This window comes from Mus caroli, chromosome 6 (assembly GCF_900094665.2).
Source record: "Mus caroli chromosome 6, CAROLI_EIJ_v1.1, whole genome shotgun sequence".
In the NCBI taxonomy this organism is placed as follows: domain Eukaryota; kingdom Metazoa; phylum Chordata; class Mammalia; order Rodentia; family Muridae; genus Mus; species Mus caroli.
Window position 1 is genome coordinate 13,792,042 of NC_034575.1, and position 14,832 is coordinate 13,806,873.

The window sequence follows — 14,832 nt, forward strand, 5'->3', positions numbered from 1 at the left end:
TTACGGTGAGAAGAGTAAAATCCTCTCCTGGTTGTTTTGAGATATTGTTGCTAACTGTAATCACCCTAGCAGAACATATTCCTTCCATATGTGAATTTGTTGCTGATAACAGAGCTTTCCCAGCATCCTTGTCCCTCCTACCCTTACTAGCCTTTGTTATCTTAACTCCTCTTCCAACTCACAGTGAAAATGGGAGAAAGTTGAGCCATTTTAATAAGCTTCTACTGTGTCAAATAACTGATGCCATTGCTTTACTGTTGTGTGTTCTTTCTGAGCATTTTCTTCTTCCTGTTAAATAAACAAAGATTACTGAAACAGATATAACAATTGTACAGATAAAGATAGAGGGACATGCATTCAAAATGTGTTTATATGCTTGGTCTCTGTAGGCCATGATAATTGTGGCATAACAATTATTTAGTTGTTTTCAGTATTGATAGAAAAAACACTATTAAAAATGCCTTCAAGTATGAAAGGTTAAGAAAAAGGAAATACCATTACAAAGGATCTTATTTCTACAACAGTGATGCAATTTTAAAATCATATTAGCTATAGTACATCCCCATTAACTGTGGACTTGTTTTTTCTTTATCAGATTCAGCAGCCAGATATAGCATGGTCTTTATTATTTCAGACTTCCAGCAGAGAAGAGCAACAAGCTGCTGAAAACCTAAGTAGGAGAGTCAAATAAGGATAATCTTTTTTTTTTTTAATTTTATTTTTAAACTAGATGTTTTCTTTATTTACATTGCAAATTTTGTCCCCTTTCCTCATTTCCCCTCAACTCCCCCCCTGTCCCATCCCCCTCCCCTTGCTCACTAACCCACCCACTCCCACTTCCCTGTCCTGGCATTCCCCTACACTGGGGCATCAAACCTTCACAAGACCAAAGGCCTCTCCTCCCATTGATGTCCCACAAGGTCATCATCTGCTATGTATGCAACTGGAGCCATGGGTCCCTCCATGTGTTTTCTTTGGTTGGTGGTTTAGTCCCTGGGAGCTCTGGGGGTACTGGATAGTTCATATTGTTGTTCCTCCTATAGGGCTACAAACCCCTTCAGCTCCATGGATCTTTTCTCTGGCTCCTCTTTTAGGGATGCTGTGCTTAGTCTAATGGTTCGCTGAGAGCATCCACCTCTATATTTGTCAGGCACTGGCAGAGCCTCTCAGGAGACAGCTAAATCAGACTCCTATCAGCAAGCACTTGTTGGCATCCACAATAGTGCCTGGGTTTGGTAGCTGTATATGGGATCCCCAGGTGGGACAGTCACTGGATGACTTTTCCTTCAGTTTCTGGCTCAAACTTTGTCTCTATATTTCCTACATTGGGTATTTTGTTCCCCCTAAGAAGGACTGAAGAATCCTCACTGTGGTCTTCCTTCTTCTTGAGCTTCATGTGGTCTGTGAATTGTATCTTGGGTATTATGAACTTCTGGGCTAATATCCACTTATCAATTAATGCATACCATGTGTGTTCTTTTGTGATTGGGTTACCTCACTCAGGATGAGTTCTATCCATTTGCCTAAGAACTGCATGAATTCATCATTTTTAATAGTTAAGTAGTACGCCATTGTGTAAATGTGCCACATTTTCTGTATCTGTTCCTCTGTTGAAGGATATCTGGGTTCTTTCCAGCTTCTGGCTATCATAAATAAGGCTGCTATGAACACAGTGATGTATGTGTCCTTATTACGTGTTGGAGCATCTTCTGGGTATATGCCGAGGAGTGGTATAGCTGGGTCCTCAAGTACTACTATGCCAAATTGATTTCCAGAGTACCAGCTTGCAATCCCACCAACAATGGAGGAGTGTTCCTCTTTTTCCATATCCTTGCCAGCATCTGCTGTCACCTGAGTTTTTGATCTTAGCCATTCTGATTGGTGTGAGATAGACTCTCAGGGTTGTTTTGATTTGCATTTCTCTGATGACTATGGATATTGAATATTTTTTAGGTGCTTCTCAGCCACTCTATATTCCTTGGTTGAGAATTCTTTGTTTAGCTCTGTACCCCATTTAAAAATAGCATTATTTGATTCTCTAGAGTCTAACTTCTTGAGTTTTTTGTATATATTGGATATTAGCCCACTATTGGATGTAGGGTTGGTAAAGATCTTTTCCCAATCTGTTGGTTGCCATTTTGTCCTATTGACGGTGTCCTTTGCCTTACAGAAGCTTTGAAATTGTATGAGGTCCCATTTGTCAATTCTTGATCTTAGAGCATAAACTATTTGTGTTTTGTTCAGAAAAAATTTCTCCTGTGCTTATGTGTTGGAGACTCTGGTATTGGTACAGTGACAGGCAGGTAGATAAATGGAGTAGAACTGAAGACACAGATATGAACCCACACATCTATGGTCACCTGATCTTTGACAAAGGAGCTAAAACCATCCAGTGGAAAAAAGACAACATTTTCAACAAATGGTGCTGCTTCAACTGGCAGTTATCATGTAGAAGAATGCAAATCGATCCATTCTTATCTCCTTGTACAAAGTTCAAGTCCAAATGGACCAAGGATCACCACATAAAAGCAGATAAACTGAAAGTAATAGAAAAGAAAGTGAGGAAGAGCCTTGAGCACATGGGCACAGGAGAAAATTAAGGATAATCTAAGGGAAGCTAAGTAGAGGGAATCTGTAAGCATATTCCTGACAGACTGTGATCACCAGAGAGATCTTTTTACTGTAGAAGTCACAGGTGTATACTCGCAAGTATTTTTGATTCCATGTTTCCATCACTACATATAAGTACCATTAGATCAGCTTAAATCAAGACCTTTTTTTAAGTCCCAGAAAGCTAAAGGACATGAAGAAAGCCTGGTTCTCACAATGCCGCAGTTCTTATATTCCCCAGACTGTTGTAAAAGGGGATCTGTCTCTCATATTTAGACAAAGACAGGCTTTTGAATCCAAGCCTCCTGCTCCTGAAGCAAGAGTATTTGGGGTAATTCTGTTCATGAGTGGGCCCTGCCTAGGGTACTTTATCGTCATACATCTCCTCAGTACGAATGCTCTCAGCAAAGCTTCTAGAGACCCAGGATTCACTTCTCACTCTGTCCCATCCCTGAGAACACACATAACTGGTTGCTTCTCTGGATTCAGCTTCACTCACACCTGAAGTCTCCCTAAGCCATTTCTCTAGCCCCTATTTATGTGTTATTAGGTCATGTTTTACACTTACATATCTATGCCACTTAGAATTTACTTCTCCACTGAATTAAGTTCCATGCGTTATAAGTTAAATTGTTATATATATTTGGGTCTTTTACTGGAATTTATAGATAAATCAGTATACTTTCTTTGACCTGTTACATGTATACATGTATGGTTTAATATCCAGTAGCTTAAATGTTTATATTATTTTTATTCTTCAAATGGTTTCAATTAGAATTTATTCCTAAATTAAATTCAGAATAATTTTATTTGTTGTTTTAACAAATATTTATTGGTTAAGCATGCTCATTAAGAATGTATTATATATGCCATAACACTTGTGACAATATAAACAGATAGCCAGTACCCTGGTGCAAATTTATTCATTTTTAAAATATACTTAAATTTTTTATGTGATTACACTAATCTTACAAAATGGATTAGGTGAAACATTCCCTTTGTAATATGTAGATATTTTTAGTTCAGTTAGTTTTTTTAAATGTACTTAATAGTTTCTGGAATCAATCACATATCATACTAATACAGGTGCTTTTTACTTTTTATATAATTCATAGCTATCATTTTCCTCATTACATTATCTTAGCTAGACATCTCAGAATAATGTTAGGTGGTCGTAGTAGTCAGGGTTCCTTTGCTTTCCTGCCTCCACACTTGTGTTTATCAACTATTCCTGATTCTGGAAGAAAGTCTTTCTTAGGTTACAGGCAATGTTTCCATTCAGCTTTGTAGAAATTTTAACCAGATACAGATATTGTTTATCAAATTAGTTATTTCATTGTTACTGTGATATTCACAGCTTGTTCAGGGGTATATTAGAATTCTGTTAGTTGATTTCTTGGTATCACTAGCATTAATATTCTAAATGTAACAATATATAAAATGTGCTTGCAACAAGTGAAGGTGATACTATTACTTAGTAGCTGCACAAGATAGAGCAAGAAACTCTTAAATCTCACATGCTAGCAAAGCAAGCACTCCTGAGCTAAATCCCCAGGCCTGGAAAATGCTGTATTGTAATTTTTAAGTATAAAGATAAAGTCCATATAATTTAGCTGCAAGCCTGAGTCTGCCCTTCTGTTTTTGTCTGAACTTTTCTCTATGGTCTGAATATGCACTCAACACAGACTTACCTGTCTGTCTCTAGAAACATCTGATTATTTGTCAGGTACAATGGAAATGGTTTAAGGGTATGTATGCATCTAGAGTGACTTAGAGCTCTGTTCTGGAAGTGCATTCAGGTGTCCCCTGGTCGGCTGCAGTGAGAACTGAATTATTCCCACCATGAGTGCAAGTCCTTTAGCTAGTTTTTACATGGTCACTTACCCAGATGACACATGGTCTTATAGTGGGAAGGAAGTATATATAGACTGGCCTGGAATTCATAATAATCCTTTTGCAGCCTTCCTGGATAGGGTTATGCTCCTGTGGCAGGCCTCTGCATAGTACTCCAAGACTCAGGTCATGCTTCCAGGGTGATGTTATAGGAGAGAGCCTTCTAGGTAACCAGAGTTTGCCAATAGGGAGAACTGTCCAAACAATACAAGTGACTGAGGTGACACAGAATAAATATACAGGAATAACAATAGTAAGGAAGGCGGTATGAACTCGTGAGGGAGTCAGATGGGACATGGATGGAGTTGGAAGTGAGAAAGTGGTAAAGTGATTGTTTCTGTGTGTGTGAAGTATTAATGTATGAAATTCTCAAAAATAAATCAAAAAATGGATATTTGAGTTTTATGATTCTGAGTTTAGTGTTCTTATTGTCATAAACATTAGTATTAAGCTTATTTTCTAAGGAAAACAATTAAGAAACTTGCGTTTTGATTTATGCCTGATAAAATTGTTAAAATACTTCATTGAATATTATCTTATTTAAAATAGTTTTACATTTTTTCTATCGGATACAATTCTATTTGGAGTAGTATTTCAATGTGGTGAAAATGAGGGAATTTTTATTTCAGAAAATAGCTGAGCAGCAGAGGACATGCAACTTGCATGTACCAGTGCTGATTTTTTTTAAAGGGCTGTGCTTTATAGATTAAGCTGGGTATCAGTTACAGTTTTTCTTCACACTTAAAAAATGTCATGTGGATCTATGAATGGTTCCATTGTAAATATTAGAGAACATGATACATAAAAGAGATTAGGGGAAATGATAGAAGGAGAGTCTAGAAGTGCTGGTTTTGTCCTTGAGAACTATCTGGTAGTAAGGTTTATGCTGTGCTCTACAAACCATCTTGTTATTGAAATTTTCCTGTAAAGAAACAAGCTGTATCTTCCTGTGTGAATATATGCTCCTCCACAGTAATACTGTCAGTGTCCTTATGAGATGACTTGTGTTGTTGAAAAGATGAGTATGTCTTGTTAGTTGAGGCAAGATGTGAATATATGCTCCTCCACAGTAATCCTGTCAGTGTCCTTATGAGATGACTGGTATTGTTGAAAAGATGAGTATGTCTTGTTAGTTGAGGCAAGATGAGATCTAACTCATTAGTAACAATATGTAAAATAGGCATGCCATTTAAAGTATTGAAAGCTATAATTACTGTATTAAATTGCAATCAAATAATTAAGCAAATAAGTCTAGTATGATAAAGTAGGTTATTGAAAACTGTAATGGAGTTCTAACATTAGTAAATATTTACGCTTATAACATTTAAGCTTATAACTTACAACTTGAAAAAAATCTGCATATTTATAACAGCCAGAAGCTGGAAAGAACCCAGACGCCCCTCAACAGAGGAATGGATACAGAAATGTGGTACATTTACACAATGGAGTACTACTCAGCTATTAAAAACAATGAGTTCATGAAATTCTTAGGCAAATGGATGGAACTAGAAAACGCACACACATGGAGGGACCCATGGCTCTAGCCGCATATGTAGCAGAGGATGACCATGTTGACATCAGTGGGAGAAGAGGTCCTTGGTCTTGTGAAGGCTTGATGCCCCAGTGTAGGGAAATGTGAGGGTGGGGAAGAGGGAGTGGGTGGGTGGGTGGGTGGGTGGATAGGGGCACACCCTCATAGAAGCAGGAGAATGGGTGATAGGATAGGGAATCTCCAGAGAGGGAGTTCGTTAAAGGGGATAGCATTTGAAATGTAAATAAATAAAATATCCAATAAAATAAATTATAGCTAGGCCATATCACCCTGAATGTGCCTGCTTAGTCTCTAATATAATTCAACATCTAAATATGTTAAAGATGTTTAGCTATGTAATAAAAATATGATGCATATGTAAGATGATGTACAATAAGAAATATTTTATATACTTTTAAAAATAAGTTTTATTTATTAGATGTCTCAAACAATTGGCATATTATATCTAGGTAAGAGGTTAGAAATTCTTTTTGATACCTCCCTTTTCATTTGGCATAATTCAAATCCATTTCAACCCTGCATGTAAAAGGAAAGAATTATATCTCATTTTGTGATTATCTTGAAAGCTTTTCCAAAGGCTTGAATCTTCTTTTCTATGCAGAGCTTTGAATTAGACTAATATGAAGTGCTGTATATAAAGTAGAGAATGAGCATCTACAAGAAAGGCAATGATCAATGACAGTTAGGTTGTAGTTAATTCCCTGTGGGGAGAAGGTGATATACAAAACATGGTCATATTCTGGGACTGGTGGGGCAGGTAGTGTTGGCACTTGGGATTTGGAAAATCCATCATAGAGAACAATGAAAAGCAAATTAACAGTAAAAATTTGATGTCACATCTGTATTAATCTTCTTTCACGATTTAGCCCTAAGTTCTATTTTACTAAGTTATCATAAAATAAAAATTGGAAGATGATGTCTTTTCCTAATTCAAAGGCCATTTATGGTTCAAATCCATCCATGTACATTTAGAAGGGATGATGAATTGGTTGAGCGGCTTGTTTGGTAATCAGTTTTGGACTATTGAAGTTTATGGGTTTATTGGAAACTGGCCCAAGGTAGAGAGCTCTAGTGCACACCTTCACTGATGTGCATACCCAGATCTACACTGGCAAAGGGAAGGACCAGGACCCAAGTGGTTGGCTTTAAATAAATACCAGTGGTGCTGGCATGCTCTTCCCTCCTGACTCCAGCTCCACTCAATGGTTGTAGTCTTGAGAAGCTGTTCCTTCTGAACATGATACCATGGCTCAAAATACTTAAAGAAGTTCATTTTGAAATTTCTTAGTATCTTGCTTTTCTTGGCCTCCATTTCTTCACCTGTCTGCATAGTGAAAACAGTTCATACATGGACTGAGAGTTGTGAAATCCTCTGGGACATATTTTGGGAATGGTTTGTGACATGTACGTGTTACTAATTATTGTACCACTTCATGAAGTACCCCTTTACAATATAGTTACTATTCATGCAGGTTTTAGTGAACACCTCACACAAACTTGTCTCTAAATGACTTTTGCTGTAAACTAATAACCAAGTCTCATTTCAGAGTATGCACAAAGACACTATCAGCAGTTTCATAAATTGTCCGACCTTCTCTGTAAAATTATTTTAAATTATTGTAAAGATAAAATTTTCATAATTAAAATGTGAACAAGAAATGAAATTTAATCACTATTTTCTCCTGCAGGAAGTCACCAAGGCTGTCCAGCCTGTCTTGCTAGGAAGAATCATAGCATCCTATGATCCAGAAAACAAGGTGGAGCGTTCCATTGCCATTTACCTAGGCATAGGCTTATGCCTTCTCTTCATTGTCAGGACACTGCTTCTTCACCCAGCTATTTTTGGCCTTCATCGCATTGGAATGCAGATGAGAACAGCTATGTTTAGCTTGATCTATAAGAAGGTAATACTTTTTGGAAGATGTTATTTGGTCTTGTTTTACTATTTCAGTGCTGGAGACTAAATTCAGGATTTCTTGTATGCCAGGCAAGTTCTTCGCTGAGTTTGCTGCCTTGCACAGTCTCAGGTATTCTACCTGACATGTCTTCAGTGCCCTAAATGTGAGCTTGTACAAGAATTGGTGTGAATACTTATTCCTGTTTTAGGTGCCTATGAAATATATGGCAGGTGCAAATATTGTTCTGAGTTATCTATCCTTGATAATGCAAAGTGATTCAGTAGACAGTTATTAAATAACTTCTGTAAATTACCTGTATTGCAGATATCATATTTTAGGGGAAGGATTTGAATAGTTTAGTGGGTTTTTTAAATTGTCATACAAAATAGACAAGCGAGCAGTAAGCTAAATCAATGTCAGGTTTTTGAATCCACTTTTTTTCAGTTAAAATGACAAATAGTACAAAACTCATTGACAAAATATCATCCTATGATAAAATTCTATTTTTACTAGCAATGATATATCACTGTTAATGATAACCTAAGAAATACATTCCCACCTTAGCCAGCTGCCACAGATGGTGACAGTGTCACAGTGGTGACACTCATCCATCTCCACTGTCTTACTTTGAGTTTGATTTTTGTCATCCAGTGAATTCTGAAACTTTATAACGTTTTTGAAATAGCTTATACATTGAGATCATATGAACTTAACTTTGCTTTTCTGCATTCATTAGCTAGATAAGAGCCTAGGCTTTCTAGGATCTAAATAGATTCAAATGAACATTAAGACTCCCTGTACTCCAGCCACAGCCACCTGCCAAACCAAGCAGCCCTCTGATCAAGACAAAGACTCTCCTCTCAGTGGGACCTAGCCGGGAGCCCCGTCCTCATGCCCTTTTCCCTTCTGCCCGGGGTAGAGTCTGCCCGCCGGTTCCCACTCTGTTCTCAGTGACAGGCATCTGAGGTGTTCAAGACTGAGAACTTGACGTTCCTGGCCTCCATGTGGCCCAGGGATCCCAGAACTGGCTCTTCTACAACCCCCAGTGGAATGCCTGCCCGGTGGTGCCATGTGGGTGTGTGCAGTCAAACTCCCTGCATCTGCCTGGCCTAGTGGCGCCAGCCCTGGTGGGATGTGGGATCCCACTTTTTTTATTAGATATTTTCTTTATTTACATTTCAATGTTGTCCCCCTTTCCTAGTTTCCCCTCTGAAAATCCCCTATCCTCTCCTCCCTACCCTGCTCCCCATCCCACCCATTCCGGCTTCCTGGCCCAGACATTCCCCTATTCTGAAGCATAGAACCTTCACAGGACCAAGGGCCTCTCCTCTCATTGATGACTGACTAGGCCATCCACAGCTACATATGCAGCTGGAGCCATGAGTCTCTCCATGTGTTTTCTTTGATTGGTGGTTTAGTCCCAGGGAGCTCTAGGGGTTCTGGTTAGTTCATATTGTTGTTCCTCCTAGGGAGCTGCAAACCCCTTTAGCTCCTAGGGTCCTTTCTCTAGCTCCTTCATTGGGGACCCTGAGCATCTACTTCTGTATTAGTCAGGCACTGGCAGAGCCTCTCAGGAGACAGCTATATCAGTTTCCTGTCAGCAAGCTCTTGTTGTCATCTGCAATAGTGTCTGGGGATCCCACTTTTTAACTCACACCTAAATGTTGTCTTAAATTTTGACAAAACTCAAGTCATTTCAGTGGCGCCAATGTGACTTCATTGCTCTACCAAGTGATCGAAGAAAGATATATTGGTGGTATTTAGATATTACCTTTATCTTTGCTATTTTCTTTCTTCAGTAACACATTATATATATTTGGCTTATAAGGGCTATGGGTCTGAAATTGACCTCTAACAAGTAATCCATTATACCACTACAGTACATACTCAAGGTCAGTTGTGTTATAAAATCTTGATAGCCATACTTTATTGCTTAAAAATCACTTTTATGCCAGGCGTGGTGGCACATGCCTTTAGTCCTAGCATTTGGGAGGCAGAGGCAGGCAGATTCCTGAGTTTGAGGCCAGCCTGGTCTACAAAGTAAGTTCCAGGACAGCCAGGACTATACAGAGAAACCCTGTCTCGAAAAACAAAAAACAAAAAACAAAAAAAAAAAATCACTTTTATGAAGGCAGAGAAGAACAAAAAGAAGTCAGGGTTTAATTCAATCTCTTATGCTACAAAATCATCAATTCATAAGTTCCCAGAAAACATGAATAAACAAAAATTTTAGAGATTATTTGGAATGTAGAATTTATAAACTTGCTATCAAAGAAAATTGAATTTACTTTATAAGTACTTTTAACAAAGATAATAACTAAGCATATGTATATTGCACCAATGAATTATTTAAATGTGATCTAAGTTTATCTACCCACACGTTTCTACTATAGTTGCTATTATCCTTCTTTTAAGGAACCCAAATCCTATAAAGAAAGAACATTGAAAAAAAAGATATTTCAAAACTTCAAAATAGATAAGTAACAGCCTTAGAAGTGTTTTCCAAGTAATTAGGTAAAACAGAAGTATGGAAACATAATATTGAGGCAAAGGACATATGAAGTAAAATAAAGGGGATGGTTAATTTGTAATCAAGTCCTTAGAGACATTGGTGAAGAATTTGAAGCTGCTACATAGATATTTCCCTCTCAACATCACCTACTTGTGATTGCTGATCAATTAGTTTATCTTATAGACCACATTTAACTTCCCGATATTGGCTCATCACCAGAGAGTGTGAGTACATCTTCATGGTTCTCTAGTTGGTCCCTACTTGCACTTTGTCTTTGCTTGTCCCATAGCTTATATCCTTTCCCCTATCCATACTATTTCAGGTTCAAGGCAAGGACACATAGGATCCTTCCAACAATATCTGCAATTTATAGTAGAGAAGTCCACTCCCATTACAATTCTGAAACCAAACATGTTATACTCAAAATAATGAATACAAACACAAGCTGAACTTTGCCCATCAATTTGAAGATTACCAAAATAACTGAATGTTTACTATGTGCTATGGATGAAGCTCCATGCTTTAGCCTCTGCATTGCTTTATCTGACACTGAAATTCCTTCTAAACACATGTAATCTACCGCAGTGGGTTCTCCCTCTCTTCTTATTGCTCTAATAATATTTTGTAATTACCTATACTCATTCCTTCTTCATCTTTGCTTCTCTAAATATATCTATTTCATACTTTTATCTCTATAAAATATTTTATATTTTTAATCCAAATTTTGAGCCCACTCTACATTCTGCCTTCCTTAACTAATTTATCATATTATCTATATGATAAACACACACACACACACACACACACATATATATATATATATATATATATATATATATACAAATTTTTTTCTAGGTTACTCCCACGCAAGAATTGTATCGTAATAAATGCTAATTCCTGATACATACAGAACAATGGTTTACATCTATTAAATACTCAACAAATATGTGATGAGTTGAAACATATAAAATGGGTGCTTTGCTGCCAAAGCCATCTAACAGAAAATAAGTTACTAAATTTCACCAGGCAAAGGATTACTGTATATCCTGATCATAATTTATCTAATAAGTTAAAACATTAATTTGTAGATAAATAAATAAATGTTTTTAATCAGTGATCTTCCATGTTTTTCCTTTGTAATATTTGAAGACTTTGTTTTGTTAACATAAAAATACTGATTCAGTTATTAATAACATACTTTTGTTGAATTTTAGTACTTTTATCCCAAAGAATTAGTGAAGGACTTTATGAAAAAATTAAGACAAGGATTTACTGCCTTAGGTTCCATCTTTTATTTCTAAATTTTCCATTTTTTTATTGTTTGACATCTTTAAATGGTTACATAATTAATTTTAGTTATGTGTATCTTCAGTTTCTCTCTCATTCCCCGTCTTCCCTCTCTGGAACTCATTGTAGCAAGTACTCTCCTGCTTTAATGCCTTTTTGCGTGCGGCCCATTACGTGTAATGAGAGCATGGGTGTAATGATACTTAGTGGAGCAAGGGAAGCTTGCATGTATTGCAGACATGAGAACACAATAGGACAGCTCCTCTCTAACAACCATGAGCCTGCCTCACCCATCCTAAAATGTTTTACCATACAGATAACCCCAGCTCTAATGGGTTCATGACTGTCATGCCCCCACTTCTGCCATGTTCTCTGAATCATGGTGGAGTGATAGAACTTTCCCATTTATGTCAAATATTCTGTTACCACTTATTTGCCACTGGTTAGGTTTCTGCAGTCACTGGGAACCATTGTAGTAAGAAACTTTTACAATAACAGCTGGGTGCAAGCTCTAATCTATGCTATAAACATGAGTAGTGAGAAGGTAGCTTGATAACATGACCATTTAGCAGAATAACAGTTACTTGCATACCTTGGTGGTCAAAACCTCCCCAGTCAAAGACTTAACCAGGGTTACAGAACCAAATATAAGTTCCCATTTGTGGAGCAAGCCATAAATATAATTAGAGAGTAGGTAGTCACCACCATAAGAATTATACTACTGCTCTACTAGAGGACAAATTTTACAAAGGTATGTGATTAATATAGCTTATAGTCACAGCTGGGTAAGACTGATGATGCTCTTTCCCCCAGTGACTTGCATATGCTGCCACTATGAACATATGGCACTATGAACCAGTAAGGAGGAAGCTTACACTTCAGCTCCATGACCTGTGACCATAGCATTCAATACTGTTAACAGTAGGTTCTTACCATCAAGTTCTGGTAGGTAGCCAAGAGCAGTGGGAAAAGCCTGCGTTGTTTAGGGCACCTCTGAGATCCCCCTTGTCAGTCACTCATAGGGAGGTATCCCCTACCCAGTACTGGGACTTTTGTTTGATTATTCATGGTATCTGAGAGGAATAGCATCTAAAAGAATACCTCTATTTAAGCTTTATAAAGATTACATATATTTCTTAGAACTGTAGAATAGTTTACTAAAATGGTTAACTTGAACTCAAATATGTATAGTTTTTAAACATGTTCAACTATTATTAACTAATTTCTCAAGGCATGATATATGTTATAGGCAAGACACACTAATAATAATGTTTACAAATCTCTATATTAAATCATCTTGATAATTGCAATTTGGGACACACTTCATTACTACATAGGATGGCATATGTTTCCTTGTATTATTGGTGACATAGACAGATTATGAGTAAATGAGTTTCTGCCAGTGTATTTCTGTATGCTGATTAGATTGTATTATTGTGGTGCTGGAGAGATGGCTCAGCAGTTAAGAACACTGACTACTCTTTCGAAGGTCTTGAGTTCAAATCCCAGCAACCACATGGTGGCTTACAACCATCCGTAATGAGAACTGACACCCTCTTCTGGTGCATGTGAAGATATAATAATTAATAAATCTTAAAAAAAATAGATTGTATTATTGCAAATCCTATCCCCACCACATAGTCCCATGTGGAACACCATTCTGAGAAAGCTAGTTTAGTTAAAACTAGGTAATGCCATTTTGAAGCCACTCAACAGAGAATGCCTCAGCCACCCAAAGTAGAGGGAAGATGACTGTCTACCCTACTCCTTTTTGAACTCTCCACTTCACTTGGACCACTGGACACCCCTCACCTTTCCTATGAACCTGTCTGACATGAAAGCATTTATAAAGTCCTAAGATAGTCCTTTTAAAAGTAAGTTTATAAAATAGTAGTTTTCAAGATGCCTTTTTCATATATCTTTAGTTTTCTATATGTGAACTACTACTTGCTACTCTTCTTGCTGGCTCCGGTCTTCCCACCGTGCTCCATGCATAAGTGTTTACCTTAAGTAACCCTCAACCCTGGCCTCCATTTCCATGCCTAATGTGCAATGCTATCCTCCTCCTCTCTTTCTCTACTGTCTCTCTCTATTTTTCTTACTTTTGTAAACATATTATTACACTTAATATTCTAAAAATGAAAAGCTGAGATCCTCACATGAGGAAGATCTGGTAGATTTGTCCTTTTGGGCCTGGCTTACCTGACTCAGTGTAATATTTATTTCTGTTAAAAAAATAAAAGAAAAACAAATCCCCAAAACTCAAACAAAAACACTCAAAACAACAACACAAAAGATTCAACCTTATATTTTGCAAGTGGAAATAAAATATCATTCTTATTGTCAAAGACAACAAAGATTCTATATGACAGAATATATCTAAATGTAAGCATTTCAATATATTTGTTTTTCAGTTGTATATTTTTATAGCTGAAAAAGTATAATACTAACAAATATGAAACAAGGTTGACCTCTCAGGTTAAGATACATGCAGTCACATCTTACTAATGTGTTATTTATGAATACATTTTATATTTGTTTGTTGACATCACCTAACGTGCCACTTTTTCTTTTAGACTTTAAAGTTGTCAAGCCGCGTTCTTGATAAAATAAGTATTGGACAACTTGTTAGTCTTCTTTCCAACAACCTGAACAAATTTGATGAAGTATGTACCATTGACTTAATGTTTTATGCATTTTATTAGAAATCAAACAATTCTAAAGAAAGATTTATCCTGCATCAGATAACAGTCATAAGTAGCAAAGTCCCACCAATAGCTAGTTTGGCTATTTCTGGAAACTGGGAAAGCTAGTTGTGTAGCAAAGCACCATTCTGAGGTCAGGTACGATTACCCAACTCAAACATACCTCAGCTTGCTCTTAATAGTGTTTTCTAAAACTTGATCCTTATCAGACTTAGCTTGCTTCCTTTTAGTATAATACTTTAAATTGTTATGTACTTTGGCTAAATATGATACTCTGAGCAGTTCTTGTTCTGTGCTGTCTTATGTCACAAGTAAATTCAAGGTCCTTGAGGACAGATACCATGTTTTATTTATCTTTGCATTTTCAGTATTTAA

At 37.0% G+C, this 14,832-nt stretch overlaps 1 protein-coding gene across 1 annotated transcript in view; it reads left to right on the forward strand.

Moving 5' to 3' along the window:
* Cftr (CF transmembrane conductance regulator) overlaps positions 1-14,832 on the forward strand; it is a 145,559-nt gene that overhangs the window by 31,842 nt on the left and 98,885 nt on the right. The window contains exons 5-6 of the mRNA XM_021164958.1: positions 7,744-7,959; positions 14,329-14,418. Of these exons, the coding sequence (XP_021020617.1) occupies positions 7,744-7,959; positions 14,329-14,418 (306 nt within the window). The remainder of the gene's footprint in view (positions 1-7,743; positions 7,960-14,328; positions 14,419-14,832) is intronic.